The 19645-nt window shown below is 44.1% G+C and overlaps 1 protein-coding gene across 2 annotated transcripts in view; it reads left to right on the top strand.

The window, feature by feature from the left end:
- The window catches only part of Ccdc150 (coiled-coil domain containing 150), a 66146-nt gene that overhangs the window by 28049 nt on the left and 18452 nt on the right, over positions 1–19645 (top strand). Inside the window, exons 12-17 of one of the 2 annotated variants that reach the window (XM_050159399.1) lie at positions 53–230; positions 1094–1162; positions 5575–5688; positions 7673–7756; positions 10010–10117; positions 10534–10596. In XM_050159399.1, coding sequence (XP_050015356.1) covers positions 53–230; positions 1094–1162; positions 5575–5688; positions 7673–7756; positions 10010–10117; positions 10534–10596 — 616 coding nt within the window. The remainder of the gene's footprint in view (positions 1–52; positions 231–1093; positions 1163–5574; positions 5689–7672; positions 7757–10009; positions 10118–10533; positions 10597–19645) is intronic. The other variant, XM_050159400.1, reaches the window with a different exon arrangement.

Below are 19645 nucleotides of genomic sequence, written 5' to 3'. Positions count from 1 at the left end.
ATTTATCCTCTGGGCCAGCAGGACTTGATGGCCCTTCATTCTCTTCTTCCAGAGACCATTTGATCCTTGAGCACGGTCAGTGTCTCCAGAAAGCAAAGGAGGCCGAGAAGAGGACAATGGTACAGAAAGAACTTCTGGAATCAACCATTGCGAGACTGCGGGGCGAGTTGGAAGCATCAATGCAAGAGAAGAAGTCTCTGCTAGAGAAGAATGAAAGGTTTCAGCAGGAGGTGGGGAGCAGACTCCCCCCCTAGGTGAGGTACAGAGAGGAGGGGAGCAGACTCCCTCCTAGGTGAGGAGCAGAGGGAGGTGGGGAGCAGACTCCCTCCTAGGTGAGGAACAGCAGAAGGCAGGACAGACTCCCCCTCCTAGGTGAGGAGCAGCAGGAGGTGGGGAGCAGACTCCCCCCTAGGTGAGGTACAGAGAGGTGGGGAGCAGACTCCCCCCTAGGTGAGGAGCAGAGGGAGGAGGGGAGCAGACTCCCTCCTAGGTGAGGAGCAGAGGGAGGAGGGGAGCAGACTCCCTCCTAGGTGAGGAGCAGAGGGAGGAGGGGAGCAGACTCCCTCCTGGGTGAGGAGCAGCAGGGGTGGGAGCAGACTCCCCTCCTGGGCAGGTATAGAATGGTGATTCACAGCTGTATCTACTGCAGAAGCGAGAGCAGGAGTCAAGCTGAGCTCCAGTGCTCTGAGTTGCCCATTAACGCGTGTGCATTCTTCAGCATGTAAAGTAGCCTTTGCCAAACAGTACCGTGTGCTCCTCCAGCAGCAGTAGTGTGAACTGCTAGCTTCCAGTCCTCCTGTTGGTCACGGGGTCAAACTTAAAAAGACCATATCTCGGAAGGAAACGGGAGGGTGAGAGTTAAAAGTCCCAGACTGTCTTCTAGTTTCCAGACTGTCTTCTAGTTGGGTGGAAAGCAGCGGGAGCTGGCATGCAGAAGTCTGCTCCACCTCCTAGACATGCCGTTGACCCCTTTCTGAGAGGACGTGCTACCTCTGCGGTGTAGGTACTAACTGACCTGTAGGATGCTGTCATCTGCTATTGTAGGCCCCGTGTCTTCTAAACACCTGTCCACCTCTTTTTCTCACCTGGGCAGGTCAACAAAACAGAAAAGGAGGTAGCCAAAGAAAAATGCAGCTTGGAAAAGGAATTAGCTAAAAGCAAGGTATTTCGGCTTTATTTCTCATGTTTCCGTTTTCTTTTGACCCTTTTTGTGTTGCCGCCTACGATATCAGTGTGTTTAACGAGTGGGATGATCGTACTGATGATCAAGATGGGGGCACAAAGCCAGTGTCACTTAGGGCCTTCTAGTGCTTTCTAGGGGTGCTGCTTGTTGAGCATATGGGGTTTGCCTCTGTAAGCCATCACTGGTTCTGCCCTAGAGTTCACTGCGTACTTCAGCCAGAAGTCCCCTGACGCTGGATTAGCTAATGGGTCTGGAGAAGGCAAAGGGGTGATTGCTCGCACACACACACACGTGTGTGTGTGTGTGTGTGCACCTGTGAGCACATCTTTATGGTCATTTGATACATGCCTGCAGTGTGTGTGTGTGTGTGTGAGTGTGTGTGCACCTGTGAGCACATCTTTATGGTCATTTGATACATGCCTGCAGTGTGCGTCCACATCCTCACATGAACGGTTCTTTGTAGATAGTAGATTTCTCCCTCTTCAGTTTGCAGACTGTCACAGATCTTATTAACCAATGGTTAGCCCGCTGTGCTGTCAAAACCAGGATTAACCCCTCCTACCGGTGTTTTGGTAACTCTTATTTGCCTTCATCCCATTGCTGCTTCCCGTTGCCCTTGAGTCGTTAATGATCACGGTTCCCATGAGCTCTTCTACGAAACTGACTCTAGCTTTATGAACGAGGGAGAACAAGTGGCTTGTGTCTGGCCTATTTCAGTATGACTCGCATTGATCTGCTTGCCTATTCTTGCCATACTTATGTCTGTACATCAGGACAAAGGAGCCTAATTTTCAGATGGTTGTGGGTGTTTTGTGTCTGTGTATTCCCATGTGAACTTTTAGGATCAGCTTTTCCAGTTTTGTATGAAAGGGCACTAATTTTGATGGGCTGTACACTAGTGCTATACATTAATTTGGGAAGCGTTACAATTTTAATATAATATGTATGTATGCGGCGTGTGGGTTTGTGGTTTCTGTCTTTCTCTGTCTCGTATAAGCTGACGAGAACTTGTGCTGTCGTGTTGACTAGAAATGGTGACGACAGGCGTCCCTGTTCCGTTAGTTTGAGAACGTTGTTTTTTTTTTTTGTGAACTGGAGGATTCTCGTAAATTTCTCTTGTGAAAGTGAGGTGAGTCCCTTTTGCACCTAGTTTTTGAGAAATTTTTGTTATTCTGAAATATTCTGAATTTTGTCAAGTGTTACGATCTTAGGGACTGTGTACTTTATTTTGGTATTATATATTGTGTTCATTGATTTCAAGTGCCTTTTTTTTTTTTCAAAAGTTGGCTTACATTCCTTAGGTAAATTTCACCTGGTCATGTTATACACAGCTTTAGATGTCGTTGGCCTTGTTTGCTGAGATTTTAAAATCTGTATTCACAAGAGATATAGTTCTATGATTTTATTTTTCTTGTGTTAACTTTGGTTTTGGTGTCAAGATAATATTAGCCTCTTAAAATAATTTGTAACTGTTTCTTCTCTTCACATTTTTGGCTAAATGTCTTTTGAGGGGCTCCTACCAGTTTTTCCCTGAGCATCCTTGTCGTACTAACTAGTGAAGCTCTCTTGCTTTGTGGGACATTATCACTGACTCCACCTCCCGTAGAAGGTCTTTTCTGAATTTCTGACTCCTTTCTCATTTCCTTTTCAAGGCTTTTAATTTTGGTTTTCTTTGGAATCAGTTTCAACAGATTGGTTCTTTCTAGGAGTGTTCCCATTCAGTCTGGTTGTTGAACTTGCTTGCACACACTTGTCTGGAGTGTCCTGTGCCTTTATCTCTATAAGAACAGGAGTGATGGTCTCTATTTCACTACTGTCTGGTGGTTTGTGTCTTCTCTGTCCTTGGCTAGTCCAGCCACCTGCTTTTGTCTTCTGTGGTTTTCCTGTACTTTATTTCATTTGTGCACCAGTATTTGTTCTGGCCTGCTGTTTGCTTTGTGTTAAGCTTGTTCTTTGATTTCTAGTTTAAGATAAGCTTGAGATATTGATTTAAGAAACATTCCTTTTGGACTGGAGTGATGGCTTGGCCACTAAAGACTAGACCCACAACCAAGAGATGTTCCCTTTTAACAATCTAGATGTTTACAGGAATGAATTTCCCTCTCTAAACTGGCTTCACTGCATGCATAAGTTCAGTTGTGATGTTTCTTCATTTTCATTCATCTCAATGTATTCCTTAAGTCCCCTGAGATTTCAGGAAGGTAGGAACAGGGCAAACAGAAACAGCATGAGCCTTGCTGTTCTAGTTTCAGCTGTTCCCTTTAATAGCATTGCATGGGTTACCTCTGTTAGCTTGAAGTTCATTGGGACAATTCTGCCCCTGTGAGAAAGAAACTTTGAAGGGCCTTGCTTCTCCCACGTCACTGATTTCACCTCTGCTCACCTCTTTTGATAAACTCCATTTTTTTCCTTTGGACCGTGTTGGTACTTTTGTTGAAAATGAGTTGGCCATAGATGTTTATATCTCATTGTAGACTTCCTGATATGTTTCCTTGGTTATGTGTCTTCTTTTTGCCACTTTGAGTCTCTGGGCTTATAATTAAACTCTTACAATTAAATAGGCTTCCTATTAGCTTTAGGATATTTTCATTAATATTTTTTTTATTTTTGAAGTTAAAATATAATGACACTTCTCCCCTTCCTTTCTTACCTTCAACCTCTCCCATAAAGCCCCCTTTGCTCTCTCTCAAATGCATGACCGTTTTCATTGTTGTTGCATGTATGTGTAAGTATTGGCTTACATAAATCTGTGAACACAACCTGATCAGTTCATATGCTGTTACTGGTATGTATATAATTTCAAGGCTGACCCCTTGGTATTGGAGAACCAATGGGGGCGGATCTTCTCGGTAGAAGGGGTTGTACCAGCTTGCATTCCCCCCAGCAATGCAGGAGTGTTCCCTTTTCCCCACAACCTCTCCAGCATAAGTTGTCATCAGTGTTTTTGATCTTGGCCATTCTTACAGGTGTAAGATGGAATCTCAGTGTTGTTTTGATTTGCATATCTCTGATGACTAAGGATGTTGAACATTTCCTTAAGTGTCTTTCAGCCATTTTAGATTCCTCTGTTGAGAGTTCTCTGTTTAGGTCTGTACTCCATTTTTTTGCTGTGTTACCTAGTATGTAGTCAGTTTTTGAGTAGGGTCCATGAGGTGCTGAGAAGGTATATTCTTCTGTGTTGAATGGAATGTTCTATAGATATCTGTTATGTCCATTTGAGTCATAACATCTGTTAGTTCCCTTATCAGATATCGCTGATTCACACCCAGTCCCAGAAGTCTCTGGTTCAGACCTGCTCCCTCGGGGGTCTCAGACTGGCACCTGGACCAGCATAGGTTTCAGGCTCTGGCCTGCTTCCTCGGCAGACACTCCCTAGTATGTGTCTATAACTTTTATGTGAGCTTTTTAAAGTCATAGAGAAATGTTGAGTTTTTAAAATGAATATTTTTATTGACATGGTCATATGGCTTATCTATTGATTTGGTAAATTAAACTGGTAGTAAATAGTATATGCTATCAAAGTAAACTTCACTTACCTCTTATTTTCATTTTGTATATTCCTAGGTTAGTTAATTTTGGCAGTATTTTGTTGAAGATTTTTGCATCTCTGTACACAAGCTGAAACTGATAAACAAATACCAGATACTAGACAGGGCATAACTACTAGTTAAACTGAATTACCTAGTTCTCCCAGTAGCAACTAGAGGAGTGACAGAGACAGCAAGAGCCCGAGGAGAGGCTCCCACAGAGACTGGCAGCATGCGCAGACCTGCACAGGTTCAAGCCGATGGGGTCCCAGCCATGAGGGGGCAAGTGGACATGGGCTCCCACCCTTAGCCAAGAAGCCGTGTGCAATCGATATCTTCTGGAAAAATCCGTTTTCTCCAAAGCAGTCTCACTGGGTGCACTCTCCACTCTTCAGGATGGGGGCCCATGTGCAGGGACAGATGGCCTGCACAAAACACTCAGTGGTATTTTGTGGGCTGTTTGCCTCTTTATGCATTGTTTGGGCATTTGTTGTCTATTGATCTTCTGCTTGCTTGTTTTCACTTGCGTTTTTGTGGGCATTTGTGTGTGTGTTTCTCGGGTTTTGTTCTTTAAAGAGAGAAAGGGATTGAGATGGGTGGGTGGAGAAGATCTGGGAGAAGTTGGGGGAGGGGAAAAGTATGATTAGACTATAAGATACACGAAAATTTTTTTTCAATAAAAACAGTTGAAAAAAGTTGAAAGAAAACAACTTGTTTTAAACATCCTAGAGCTATCAGACTCATCAAAGCCCCCACTCTTTGGGAAGGGAAACACAAGTAGAGGCTGCCTCTCAATTTTCAGCTCAGCTGTTTTTCTAAAATATTTTTTATTTAAAACAGTTTTTTCTCCTTTTGTTTTCAAAGGCAGACATAAACTTATTGAACCAAAACCTACAGACTCTACTGGAAGAGAATAAGCACCTGACAGACAAAATGGCTTCCCTGGAGCATCTGAGAGTCACGGCTGACTACCATGGGGTGGGTATAAAAAGGTCAGTCTATAAAAGGAGTTAAGACAGCTGTGAACGAGTGTCATGAGTGATCTGAAGTACTGACAAGCGCAAATGTACCCGATGTATTAAAATACATCCTTTTACATAAATTATAAGGAAGAATCTTGTATTTTTTTCACCTGTTCTCTCCCTCCATTAAGCAGTCAGTAATAAGTGTGATTTCTAAAAGCTGTTTGACCAGGTCAGTGCGTTACGAATACTTGCTGTTAGCTCTTACAGCATCTCCAAGTGTATGCTCTTTGTTAAGTAATTCTTCAGTGTTTGTTTTGATCTCTGCCAGTAATCTTTATGATACTGCCAAGGTTATCTCAGCAAACACTGATCCCATTTGTGGTCCCCACAAATCAGGTGCTGACTTATTTGAGTAATGTTAATCTATGTTCTTCCATTATTTAAAGCGCATGGACTACCTAACAACCCGTAAGCAGAAGTTTAAATAAGCACCTAACATTTTTATTAACTTTTAAAAAATTAAAATATAATTACGTCATTCCTTCCTTCCCTTTCTTCCCCCTCAAACCCCCCCCATTCCAGCCTCCCACCCTCTCAAATGGATGACTTATTTTTCTTTTATTGTTTTCATACATACATATATGTGTATGCACAGACACACATATGTAAACACAACCCGCTGCATCTTTTTATTGCGTCTGCATTTGGTTTCAGGACTGTCCCCGCGTCAGTTGATGACCACTTAGGGGACATTTTCCTGGTAATTGTCCCCTTCTCGGTAGTCATTAGTTGTCTGCAGTTCTTTGTTTAGGGGTGGGGCCCCATGAGATTTCCCCCTTATGAGTTAACATCTCTATTGATACTGTCCATTGTTGAGGTCTTATTTAGGCAGCCATATTGCTGAGGTATTGTGGGTAATTTCTAGGAAACATAATCTACAGACTGTCATGTTCTCTTACAACCGTTGAGCCTCTCCTCTGTGAGGTTCTGTGAGTCTGAAGGTATAGCAGTTGTGTTGTAGATGTATCCGTTGTGTGTGGAATCCCCCACATCCATTGGCCTCCGCTCACAGCCGTTGTAGCTTTCTGTAACAGTCTCTGTTTGCTGTAAGGATAAGCTTCTCTGATGGGGGGTGAGAACTGGGCTCATTTGTTGCTACAATGCTAAGTTTTAGAATGTGGTGAGGAATTACACTGGTCTAGTAAACTGGTGGTAATGCTCCTAGAACCCATGACCTCTCTAGGTCTGTTGGCTGTCTAGGTTGCTAGCACCAGGCGTGATTTCCCCCATTAGTGGGCTGTAAATCCAGTAGACTGTTGTTGGTCACTGCCAAGATATGGGCGCCACTCATACCTTTAGGGCTGTCTTGCCTTGATGTTCATTATTGCAGTTCATAGGCGTCACATGTGGATACGACTGTTATTGCTTCCCCTTCTTGGCAGCTTTCATCGTACTTATTGATACTCTCATAAAGCTAAGCCGCAGGAAGCTTTCCCATGTAGATCCAGCTCAAATCTTTCCAGTGGTGTGTCCGAAGTATGTGGTGTCTTCAGCAACAAGTATTTATGTTCAGCGTCTGAGAGGCCCTTTTAAGCTGTGGTAGCTAAAGGCAAAGAGATGTGGTCATTGTTCTTAAAAACTGCTCGGTCCTCTTCAAGTGACTCACAGTCACTATCATAGCTCGCCACATCTGGATTGGGACATATCTACACAGGATTAACCGGCAAATCAAAAACAAGCAGCAAAGACGGCCGCACAAACGGCAGCACACTCTGGGACTCTTAAGGCTTCGTATCTGATCTCATCAGCGGGCTCCGTGCGTGGTGCCTGTAGGCAAAATGATGTGCCGTCCAGGGGCGGCCTTAGGGGTGGAGTGAGCTGCACGCAAATGTGATGCTGTTTCTATAGGAAGAGCAAGAGGGTTATGCCTGTTTTAACAGGGAATGGTAATCACGTTGTAGGTAAAAGGATAACTCTCTATGTGTTTGCTTTATCAGTTTGCTCAACAGAAAGTGGAAAAGGCCCTGGAAAAAATTACTGAGAGTAAGAATAAACTGGCCTATGAAAAGGGGAAACTCCAGGTATGAGAATTACCTATCTTTAGATTTTGTCTGAAGTTTAAAATAGTAATTGTGGATTAAATTTTGTCTAGCTTTAGAAAACGTAGCTCTGTCATCTGCTAGCTCTGTAGCCTCTGAACCTCCCTACATTTATTTTTTCATTAGCACCCAAATGTCTGCTGCCCACAGACCAACCGTATGATGCTGGGGCCACAGGCCGCTCTGTGGCCGTCTGGAGCCTTAGCGCAGCCATTTGTGCGTGGCCATTCTGTGAGAACACAGGGAGCTGAGCGTTGTGGGCTTCGGGAGTGTCTGTAGCCTGGTCTTTGAGAGCGACTGAAACTGGCCTTGTGGCCACAGTTTTGAGTCTGCTGTCCTGAGAGTGTGACAAGATGTGTGTGTGACCGCCAGGGCACTGAGCTGTCGGTCCTGCCAGCATTGTCACCATGGTGTCCACACAGTAGGAAGCCTGCCCCTGGTGATGCTGAGCCTCCCTAGACCAACACCAGTGGAAACTCTAACTGCTAATTTCTAAGTCTTTCTTACACATTAGAATCTGATGGGACTTTTTAAAAAAAATCCCAGCAATGGGAGATACGTAGTTACCATTCCTTTTGAAATATATCCAATTGGAAAAAGTAGATTAAAGGACCCATCGGAGAGAAGGATATGTGATGAGTAATAATAATAATAATAATATCAGTAATAATAATTGTAGGCCTTAGAGTGGTAAACAGGGTCATATTCACAGAAAGATCTTTCATGTTTTCTGCATGCTTAAATCTTTCCATGTTACAGAAGATGAAAAATTCCCCATGACTGTAATCCCAGCAAAAGGAATTAGATCAGAATTTAAGTCGCAGAGTTAATACTTTGTAAAGCTCCCCAGTTGGCGCCAGGCACGATCGAGTACCCCTATAGTTGAAGCGCTCATGGGGAAGAGGTAGGCGAATAGTGATGCCAGCCTGAGTCGTAAGATCCTCTCTCAACAGTCAAGATGCTCCCCAGACGGCTCCTGCAGCCGTACATGAGGACAGCTGGACTAGACAGTAAGACACGAGGCCCTGGGGCTTAGGTCTGGACAGCTGCTGTGTTGAGCAATCTCGCTCTAGGTGTGCCAACCACCGTCAGTGTTCACCCCTCCCTCATACTGAAGCTAGCAGACATGGGGCCCAGGGCTGGAAGGCAGGCAAGCTGGACGGTACTCGCTGTGAGTACTGCTTACGGAACCGTCCTGGCTTCCAGAATCAAACATTGGCCACTTTAACTCTGAAGCGCCTTTCAAGCTGTGAATGAGCCACTCCCATAGATACGTCCTAACTTAGTGCAGTTTCACAATGTCTGCTACAAATATCTGGGAAATGTGATGAACGGATATTTGTTACCGTGTAAACATGTTAAATTTTTTTGTCTGTCTCTTAATTTACATAGTGTTAACAGTATTATTTAGTGTACTGACCAATTGAAACAGTGTGAGCGTCCCCAGATTTCCTGAGGAGCTGCTCATGGAATGGTTCTAAGGCTCACGCAGTCACCAGGCCTGAGGGAGCAGGGTTCATTTGCTTCTGACCGCTGCTCCTGTGTTCTTTCCAACTTTAAATATCCTAAGAATTTCCACCAAATGGGAAACTCTGAAGATAAAGTGTCTTTGATGGCAGTATGCTACCAGGAGGTTCAGGACACGTCACTGTTTCTCGGTGGCTACAGTACGACAAGCCCTAAGGACGGAGTCTAAGTTGTTTTTATCCCATGAATTAGTCATTTTATTTAAGAATTCCTAGCAGTCCTCTGCCACTGCTTCCTTAGGACTGAGATAACAGGTCCGTACCATCATGCCTGGCATTGGGAGTTCATTTTAAATTCAGCTCCACGTGTGAGAATTTTACTTATTCAACTTTTCTAGTTTTCTTTGAGCAAAACAAAAGGCGATCACTTATTTTTTTTGTAGACTGACACTTCTAATTGACCACACTCATAAAGAGTTTTGAATGCCAGGTACCACAATTCACTGAGAATTGAGATTTATCTACAGAATTCTCACTGTTTCGTCCAGAATCCCTTCGGCCATAGAAGCCAGATGTGTTGTCTTGGCGCATTTCCACAGCTGTAGCCTGCTTGCAGCAGCGAGTTCAGAAAGAACTGTTGCAAGATTAGAAAAGTGTAGGATTTTTTTTTTCAAGTTTCGAGTGTTCTCTAATTTTCTTAAATTTGTGGCATCTTCTCCTTCCCCTCGAAGAGCAGGCTTTCCTCACTGTTCTCCTATTCTCCTTGTAGATAAAAGTCAAACAGCTGGAAGAACAACTGCACTCTTTGGCAGAGACCAGGCTGCAGAACGACCGTCTGCACAAACGGAACAAGGCTCTGGAGGTCAAACACGCTCAGGTATGATGCGTCTGCATGACCCGCCGTCATCAGGTGCGCTCTGTGCTGCAGTGGGGACGGCGTGGCCTGTGTCTTCCTCCCCACCTCCCCGGAAACAGTCCTGGGAGGGAGAACGCTTTCTCTCACTCAACTTAAGTGCTGCCATGGAGACAGAGAGTGGCCATAGAGATGCCTCCCGCAGAGCTAGGATGCTCAGCGTGCTTGGGGTTTATGAATGTAGCATTTGTTGAAATTTATTGCAGAATAGAAAGGTATGCCTCTCAGAAGAAAACAGGTTGTTACGTGGCCACTCATCAGAAGCAGCATTGCTGTGAAAGACGTTCATGGCTTCCATAAGCTCATAGGTTTTGTAGTTCAACCCTTAACTTCTTTTGGCAAATGTGAGGAACAGGTTGTCTTTGTTTTTTGAATTGTAGGCAAACTCAGAACTGAGTGCCAGCAAGGCCTATCTGCAGCAGACAGAAGCTCACCTCAAGGAGGTATTGGCAGCGGAGGGGCTTGCTTGTCAGCATTGTACCTGTTGTAGGTCACATAAAAGAGTTAAGCAAGCGACATATAGAACGTGTTTAGTAAAGAACTTAACCCATGAACATCTTACTGAAAGAAAGCAATTCGGTTTGGTGATTACGAGTGTACTGTATGTGTAACTTAGATCAGTGTAAAAGTCTTTAACTCTCAGTAGAGACAGAAGGTTCCATGTCTGTGACTTTTGTGAACCCATACCCCTGATAACCATGGTGCTGGAATGTCCAAATGGAATGCCCAGGGCTTCTAAGCAACTGATCTGCTGATGAATGGCGAGATCACAGAGTTGTAAAGAGGCCCTCAGTAGATGAACGCTTAGGAAGCTCGGGCTATGGCCTGCGTCTTTACTGGATCCTAAACACCAGTGTGGTCTTTTCATTCTCGACGCCAAAGAATAGTTCCCAGGTTCTTCTGGGACATTCTGCCGTTTCTCTTACTGAGCGGGTACTCCTTGAAAACTAGGTCTTAGGTTTACTAGATTCTGTTACTTGTGACTGGTGATGCCTCCAAGAAGAAGGAAATCTCCAGAGAGACCCACGTCTTCTAAGTCCCTGGAAGGCTCACGGCTTTACGCCGGTAATGTAAAGGAACGAGCTCCGGCAGTTGCCCTGCCCAGTGTTAACCAGAGCCCAACCCGGCGAGTGAGTTTTGCACCTACCTTGCCTTCTATGAGAATGTCTCAGGAGATTGGAGACACCAGAATCTCTCTGAAGACTCTTTTAAATGCTATTAAAACCATGGAAGGAAGGCTAGAAGGCAAAATAGACATTCTCGCCTCAAGACCCTTACCCAGTGAGGAGTCGTCAAGGCTACTTAAACAAGATTCGGTAAGTGAGGAGCACACATTGAATCTTAAGGAGACTTCAGGCTTGTTGAATAACTTAGAGCACAGGAACAGTCTAGACACATTGATTAGAGTAACACACACATCACATTCCTTACCCATTCATCTGTTGTGGGAATGTGGGCTGGTTCCACATCTTGCTATCATGAACACTGCCTCGGTATTGTGGATGTGCGTGTTTCTCTGTTGCTTGCTTAGATTTCTTCATGTGTGCAGTCAGGAGTGTTGTGGAATATGATATGAACTGAGCAAAGTGAAAATAATACTGTTACGTTTGTTTCTGCTGCACTGTTAACTGTGTAAAGATGTGTTGCTGTTTCACCCCGCCCGCCTAAGGCGCCCTTTTGGTTTAATAAAGAGCTGAATGGCCAATGGCCGGTCAGAGAAAGGACAGGGGGAGCTGGCAGGCAGAGATAAGTAGGAGGAGAAATGTAGGATTGAGAAAGAAGAACGAAGAGAGAAGAAAGGAGAAAGAGAGGGACATTCCTGGGGCCAGAAGCTAGGCAGCCACCCGTCAGCCAGACACGAAACTGCAGGAAAGTCAGATACACAGCAAGAAAGCTAAAAAATCCCAAGGCAAAATGTAGATGAAGAGAAACAGTTTAAGTTATAAGAATTACCAAGAAACAAGCATAAAATAAGGATGAGCGTTCATAACTAAAGATAAGTTTCCGTGTCATGATTTGGGAGCTGATTGTGGACCAAAAGAAAAGGCTTGTTCCATAGGAGCGGCAGAGCATCCATGCTGCTTTCTGCAGTGGGCACACGGGTTTCCATCCCCACTAGCAGGGAAGGGTTTCATGGGGCCGCATCCTCGCCCAGGGCTCGCTACCATTTCTCCTGGTGATGGCCGTTCTGACTGGGGGAGATGCGATCTTACGGAAGCTTCAGCTCGCCTTCTCTGATGACTGAGGGTGTTGGATAGTTTTTCACACACTTGTTCCCATTTTTATTTCTTCTTTGAAGAACTATGTGTTCAATGCATTTGTCCATATAGTCATCAAATGATTTGGGGTTTTATCATTTAGAATCCCTTTGAATTCTAAATATTGAGCCCCTGTCATTGCTATAGTTGGAAGGCTTTCCCTCATTTTGTGTGCTGCCACGTCACGCCAGGGTGGTTCCTGTGCTGTACAGAAGCATTTTGATGGCTCACAGCCCTGTGTGCCAGCTCTTGGGATTATTTCTGAGCTACTGGAGTGAGCCCTTTCATAAAGCTCTTGCCTGTGGTGATATTTTTTATTGTGTGGGGCAGGGGAGGGGAGAGTGATACACACGTGGAGGGCAGAGGACAAATTACAGGAGAAGGTTCTCTTCTACCCTGTGGGTCCTGCCTAATACAGGTCCTATCCCCATGCCGTGTGTGTGTGTGTGTGTGTGTGTGTGTGTGTGTGTGCACGTGTGCATATGTGCACACAGGTACATGCACTTGTTAGTCTTTATTTTTATTTAAATATAATTGTTTTGAAAATTGTGCTGAGTACTGTTTACATTGTTTTTACCCTTCCTTCTTTCCTGTCAACTCCTCCTGTGCCTCCATTACCACTTCCTCCCGAATTCATGACCTCTTCTTTAGCTATCATCATTACATACGCTCGCATAAACACGGCCTTGTGAGTCCATTTAGTGTTGCTTGTGTGTACTCGTGTTTAGCACTGACTGCTTAGTATTGCAGAACTTTTCAAGGGGATCTACTCTGGAGAAGACCGATTCTCTCTTTCTTGATAGCCACGAATGGGCTCTATCTTCATCTAGGAGTGGAGCTTTCTGAGACCCCCCTCCCCATGCACTTTGTCACGTCAACCAGTATTGTCATAGTGCGGTTCTTCTTTAGGTGACCACAGTGTCCAAGTCCAGTCTCGTGTTTAGAAGGCACTATGGATCCCACAGCAGATGCTGTGGCTCCTGGGCTCTTCTGCCTCCTCTGCCATGTTCCTGGAGCATTAGCTATAGGAGTTGGGTTACAGATGTGTCACTTGGGGTTGGCACCCCACAGTCAACTGTTATCTGCACTTTGACCAGATGTGGGTTTCTGTCGTGGTCTCTGTCTACTGTAAAGATAATATTTCTTGATGAGAGGAGAGGGCCTCACTTAGCTGGGCGATGACTATTTAGACTATAATTAGAAACTATTCTGGATAATGAAATGCCGGTGGTGGTCTCTCTCTAGGGCCTATGACCTCATCAGCCACTGGGAGTCAGCCGGCTGGATCTCCTCTCTCTCCTTAGCGTGTGTCAACCCTGCTTTCCTAGCGCCATTGATTGAAGACTCTTGTGTCTTCATCAGTACCTTTGTCAGAAATCAGACGATTCTCCGTGTTAATTTCTCGGTCCTCTGTTTTATTTCGCTGGTCTGTCTGCCTGTCTGTCTGTCTGTCTGTGTGTCTGTCTTTGTGACATCAGCATGTTGTTTCTTGTGGAAGGTGTGGTGGAATTTGGCAGTAGTCCTTCCCTTCGGTGTTTCTTCTCTGTTAGGAGAGTCTTTATCGCTGCTTCAACCTCCTTGTCCGTTAGAGATCTACTTAATTTTTTTTCATGTCATCTTGAATTAATTTATGTGTTTCTAGATAAAGTTCTAGGATCTATTTGTTTACCCCTGATTTATTGATTTGGTTTTGTTGTTGTTGAGACAGGATTTCTCTGGATAGCCCTGGCTGCCCTGGAACTCACTCTGTAGACCAGGCTGGCCTCGAATCCACAGAGATCCGCCTGCCTCTGCCTCCCTGGTACTAGGATTAAAGGTGTGCGCCACTGCTGCCTGTCTTATCCTTGGTTTCTTTATGCATCTTTTTGAAATGCAAATTTCCCAAATATTCTCTAATAGTCCTGAGTATTTTGTTGATATTTCTTCTAATATCTCCCTTTTAACCCCTTATTTTATTCATTTTGGCTTTTGATTAAGGGTTTGTACATTTTATCTTTCGCTGAGAACCAACTCGGTTTCATTGATTCTCTGCATTCTTCTTCTTTTTAGTGTCCTATTTTGTTCATTTATTATCTTTCCCTCTGTTGCTTCTGGGCTTGGCTCATTTTGGGTAAGACGTGGGGGGCATTGTTGGCTAAGGACTATTCGATAGCCCTCTGATTTCTTACTGCGGCACCCATGCTATAAGTTCATGTACGAAAGCTACCTGAACTCTTTTTTTGTTTGGATAGATTTTCTTTGCGTTTTATGTGATTCTTGGGTTTAAAAAACTTTCCTCCCTGGTGTCTTTAATGGCCTTCTGGTTCTCCAAAGGCGATTGTTCAGTCTCTATAGCTAGTTTCATTCTAGCATGATAAGGTACAGAATTTATTTTGATATTTTTGTGGTGGTTAAGCTTTGCATCATCACCTACGATGTCACTGACTTTGGAGAGGGCTGCACAGGATTCTGTCATAGTATAAATCTTTCCTTGGCACGGAACATAACCATCCCATCCCCATTCTGGATACTGGTGCGTTTTCCTGGTAGTCATACCAATAAAACAAGCAGAAAATTCCAGGGACAGCCGGCCCTGGAAATGAGAGTGGAACTATTCCTGCGGTTCAGGAGGAGAGGCAGGGAGGGTCATCAGACTCACCCCTGTTAACACGGCCCCTGCTCCTTTCTGCCTCCCAAGTGCACGTGGTCTTGGGAAGGCTCTAGACCAGGGGACGTGGAGGTGGAGGAGTAACTGAAGACAGAACTCTGCTGATCCAGTGAGGTCAGTATCATGCCAAGATAGGACTCTCAGTGGTACAGATGTTTTGAGTCATCTCTTCCGCTATATAGCTCCTGTAAGCCCACTAAACTCAGTGAGTCCAAGTTGGACTCAGGTAGGGTAATTGCTTTGGTTTTCCATTGGTTTTCTATCTAGGGCTAATGGATGTTTGTACAGATCTCCCCAGGAAAAGCCATGGTATGAATGTGTTTTATACTACTGGTAAAGGGAATATTCTGTAGATGTCTGTCAAGTGTGTTACATCTATGGGTCATTTTAACTCTGGGTTTTTATTTCAGTTTATATGATCTATATATTGATGAAAGTGAGATATTACAGTCTGGACTTATCTGCCCCTTTATGTTCAGAGGTGTTTTTATGAAATTGTTTCAGTATTTGGTGCATGTGTGTCTATCATTGCTACATCTTCTTGATGGCTTGGTTCTGGTATTGATACCTCCAGACCTTCTTTCTTTGATTTTGGCTTTTATTTCTACTTTATGTTAGAATAGCTACACCAACTTACTCACTCTGATTTACTTGCTGTGCCTACTTCCCTTGTTCTACTTTCGGTCTCCGTGTCTCCCCAGTAGATGTGTCTCTTGTTTACAATAAGTGCTTGTGTCTGATTTGTGTTTAATCAGCTGGGCCACACATTTACTGTAGAGTGAACATGGCTTGCATTTATTTTTTATTTTTGAGAGGCTTATTAATCCCTATGACATTGTTGGGTGTTTTTCTAGTTGGTTTTGATTATTGTTTATTCTTTCTTCCCTGTTCATCCTAGAGTGTTGCTGGCATATTGATTTAGACATGGGTGATTCTTTTTTGCTTTATCTTTGTTTGTTCCTCATATGGAATTTATTCTTTCTTGTGCTATTGTGATTGAGATTTTTTTTTCCAAATCCTCTATGTTTAGGATTCCTTTAGATACTGTTGCATTGCTGGTTTGGTGGACATGAATTTTTTCCTTTGATCTTGTCTTGGAATATCTCTATTTCCTTCATCAGTTTTTAAATATAGCTTTATTGGATATAGCAGTCTTGGTTGGCAATTACATACTTTCAAGGCCTGAAATATATTATCTCATGCTTTCCAGAGCTTTAGGGTTTCTGTTGAGAGGTCTCATTGTATCCTTACATTTACCTTTGTAAATGAATTGGTGTTTTGTGTTACAACTTTTATTATTCTTTGTTTGCACTTTTGGCATATGAACTATAATGTGGCATGGGGAGTTTGTTCCCTGGCCTTGTCTGTTTGTGCGGGATACTCATTGTTCCTTTCCCTGGATGTTCCCTGGCTGCTGCTGTCCCAAGAATTATGCAGTGAGATTTCAGCTGACAAGTCAGGTCAGCCCACCAGAGAATGCATTCTGACGGAGACCAGCCCAGGTGCAGGGCTCTGGGAACACTCCTTGTGAGTAGTGGCTGTCCCTGCCGTGAGTACCTGTGATGCTGCAGCGCTCACCCCCCACAGTGGAACGCATCCCAAAAGCTTGAGCAGTGGGTTCATTATTGGGCACAGCTTCCCCCGTGTACTGCTATATTGGGAGCCTTTTTCCACACTGTGGGACCCTGGTGAGAAAGTTAGTCACACAGCCAAATCTCTGCTCCCTTCCCTGAGAGAAACTTAGAAGCCAGCTCCCCGTAGTACTCTTTATGACAAGACATTTGGCCATAAGAGGAGTCCTGCAAATAGATGGCGTTTGGAACCTGCACAGTTAGGCGACAGGAGAAAGAACGGCATACTGGGTCTGCTGATTCATGGCCTCACAGAGAAGGACTGGGCGTCCTGAGTTCACCCACAGCTGGTATGGGAAAGTGCGGCCTCAGTTAACCGTGCCCTGGCTTTAACAGGCTATTAACACCCTGCACCGATTCCCACCTCAGTTTACCAATATACGGCATTAGTCTAGGAAATGAGCTATCTGTGTCATTACTCTGAGAGATACCAGGGGAAAGCTTATGATGGTTTAACCAGCTCCAGAGAAAGGTAATCCTTTCCCAAGGACGCCATGGAAGCAACTGCCACCATTTGGCCCAGGCAGCTGGAAACTGTCAGGCCCCCAGTTTTGTGCTATATAACCGTAGATTTCCCTGGCTTCCAGCCACTTAGGGTGAAAGATGTGATCTTAGATCTGAGAGGTCCCCTCTAGCCAGCAAACATTTGAAAACAATGCTGAAGCAGACGGCTGCAACTCCTTCTGCAGTTTACTCTGGTTGCCATGGCTACCCTGAAGCTGTTCCCAGGTGCTACATCTCCAGCAAGCCAAGAGAGTGCCGGTCACTGCATTCCTTCCCTCTCTTCCGTTTATCGATCACACACCTCTGGTCTGATTAACAACATCAAGGAACGTGGCACACGAATCCCCGCTCTCTTTCCTTCTTAGAATTTAAAGCTCTTTCAATCGACCTTTTCGCCTCTTAGAGTGGCCCAGGCATTTTAGAAGCCAGTCCCTCCCCCCCAGCCTAAACTTACCTGTTTTATGGCCTGAAAACCTCAAGCCTTGGAACCGCGCTGTTGCCAGAGGACTGCTGATTGTGTGTGTGTGTGTGTGTGTGTGTGTGTGTGTGTGTGTGTGTGTGTGTGTGTGTGAACTGGAAACTTTGTGGAATGGGAGAAGAACAAAGAGACTGATTTGGAAAATCACATAATGAGAGACTCATTCACCCTCAGAAATCCTGAGGTCCTTTGCTCGCTGATGCTTCCTTTCTGAGCCCTGAGAGGATCTCGGGCTGGACCCTCGCGGCTCTCCTGTCTGGCTCTGTCTATCTGTGCTGGGATATCCATTGTTTCCCTAGATTTGGAACACTTCAGCTGTAATTTCTATTTTTATTATCTTTAATTTGGGGGAAATCCCAAAGTGCCTTTTTCCTTTCTTAATTGGAATTTTATTTCATACAATATATTTTAATCATGGTTTTACCCTTTCCCAACCTCTTCCGGATCCTCCACACTGTCATACCTACTCAATTTTACATTCTTTCTAGCTTTAAAAAAAATTACAAAAAAAGTGAAAATTTAAAAAAAAAATTCCCGTAAGACAAAAAAAAAAAAAACTCAAAACAAAGCTGAATGAATCAGAAAACCCCATAGCCTTAATCTTGTTGTTGAGCAGCTCCCCCTGGACATGGGGCCCGCCCGGCCATGTGGTTGGTGTACCCTGTGACCTCCACTGGATCACCTAGAATTTTTAAATAGATTTTCTGTGCTCCTAGTTTTTACTCCAGCTCCTTCTTTTAATCCACTAGATTCCTACATCTGATCTTGTGATCACGTTCAAGTGCTCTTGAAAGCTGTGGTCATGTTTATTTCTGGTGTCTGGATGCCGTGTTTCTTCACCTTCCAGCACTAATATTCTTCTCTCTTCTCTTTGTTGTCATGTATGTTACATGTGTGGTATAGTGTGTGCACGTACATGCGTGTGAGGACATATGCGTGCCCATGTATGCACGTGCAGAAGCCAGAGGAGGCCGTCAAGCATCTCCCTGTGTTATTCTCTACCTCACCCCCATGTGATGTGAATTCCCCTCTGTATGCTTTGACTACCATTGGTTAATAAAGAAGCTGTTTGGGGCCTGTGATAGGGTAGAGCAGAGCTAGACCCGGAAAACTATGCTGAATGCTGGGAGAAAAAAGGCAGAGTCAGGGAGAAGCCATGTAGCCCTCCCTCCCTCCCCCAGATGCCGGAACTTGGCCAGGTAAGCCACAGCCTCGTGGTAATACTCAGATTAATAGAGATGGGTTAAATTGTAAGAGCTCTCTCTCTCTGGGCCACTAATATTCTTTCAATTGTGTGATCAACTCTATGGCTTATGCTTTCTTTGGTGGGTTCTGAGTTTTTCTTTTCTAACATTCTTTTCTTTTTCTTCTTTTTTTTTTCAAATATCAATTTCCTTGCTATATTTCTCAACCATGTTGCTGGCCTACTGACTTTTTAAATCCGTGTTCTGAATCAATTCCCTTATTTCTTTCACGTGCTTGTTTTTTTTTTTTTTTTTTCCTTTGAAGCCATTATCGTTTTTTAAGTAGAATCTTGGTTCTTAGTTTGGCATCTAAACCATGTCAGTCTCTTAGGACACTGATAAGCCATGGTCTTTGCGGGTATCTTGTTCCTTTTACATGTTTCTTGTAATTTTGTGTTGCCGTTTCTGCATCTTAGGATTGAATGCCTGTTTCTGTTTCATTTGAGACTCTTCTTAGGAACTGACCTGACTCTCAGTTCCCAGCAACACTCAGAGTAACATTCACTATACAGAAGCAACTTGAAACCAAACAATACACTGAAAATTAATACAATAGCAGTAACCGTGGAAATGGCAAAGTTATCGCGAGTATACTATAAACTGAAAATGGGTGGTAAAAGTAGAAGTAATGAATGAACAGAATAGATAAGATGGCTTAGTATTAAAGGCACTTGCCACGCAAGCCTGATGACCCTGATGACCAAAGATGCAAGGAGAGAATTGCCGCAAT

The sequence above is a fragment of the Alexandromys fortis genome, unplaced genomic scaffold (assembly GCF_014885135.2).
Source record: "Alexandromys fortis isolate MF-2015 unplaced genomic scaffold, M_Fortis_MF-2015_v1.1 scaffold_65, whole genome shotgun sequence".
Classification (NCBI taxonomy): Eukaryota; Metazoa; Chordata; class Mammalia; order Rodentia; family Cricetidae; genus Alexandromys; species Alexandromys fortis.
This window is presented reverse-complemented; position numbering and strand designations above follow the sequence as displayed.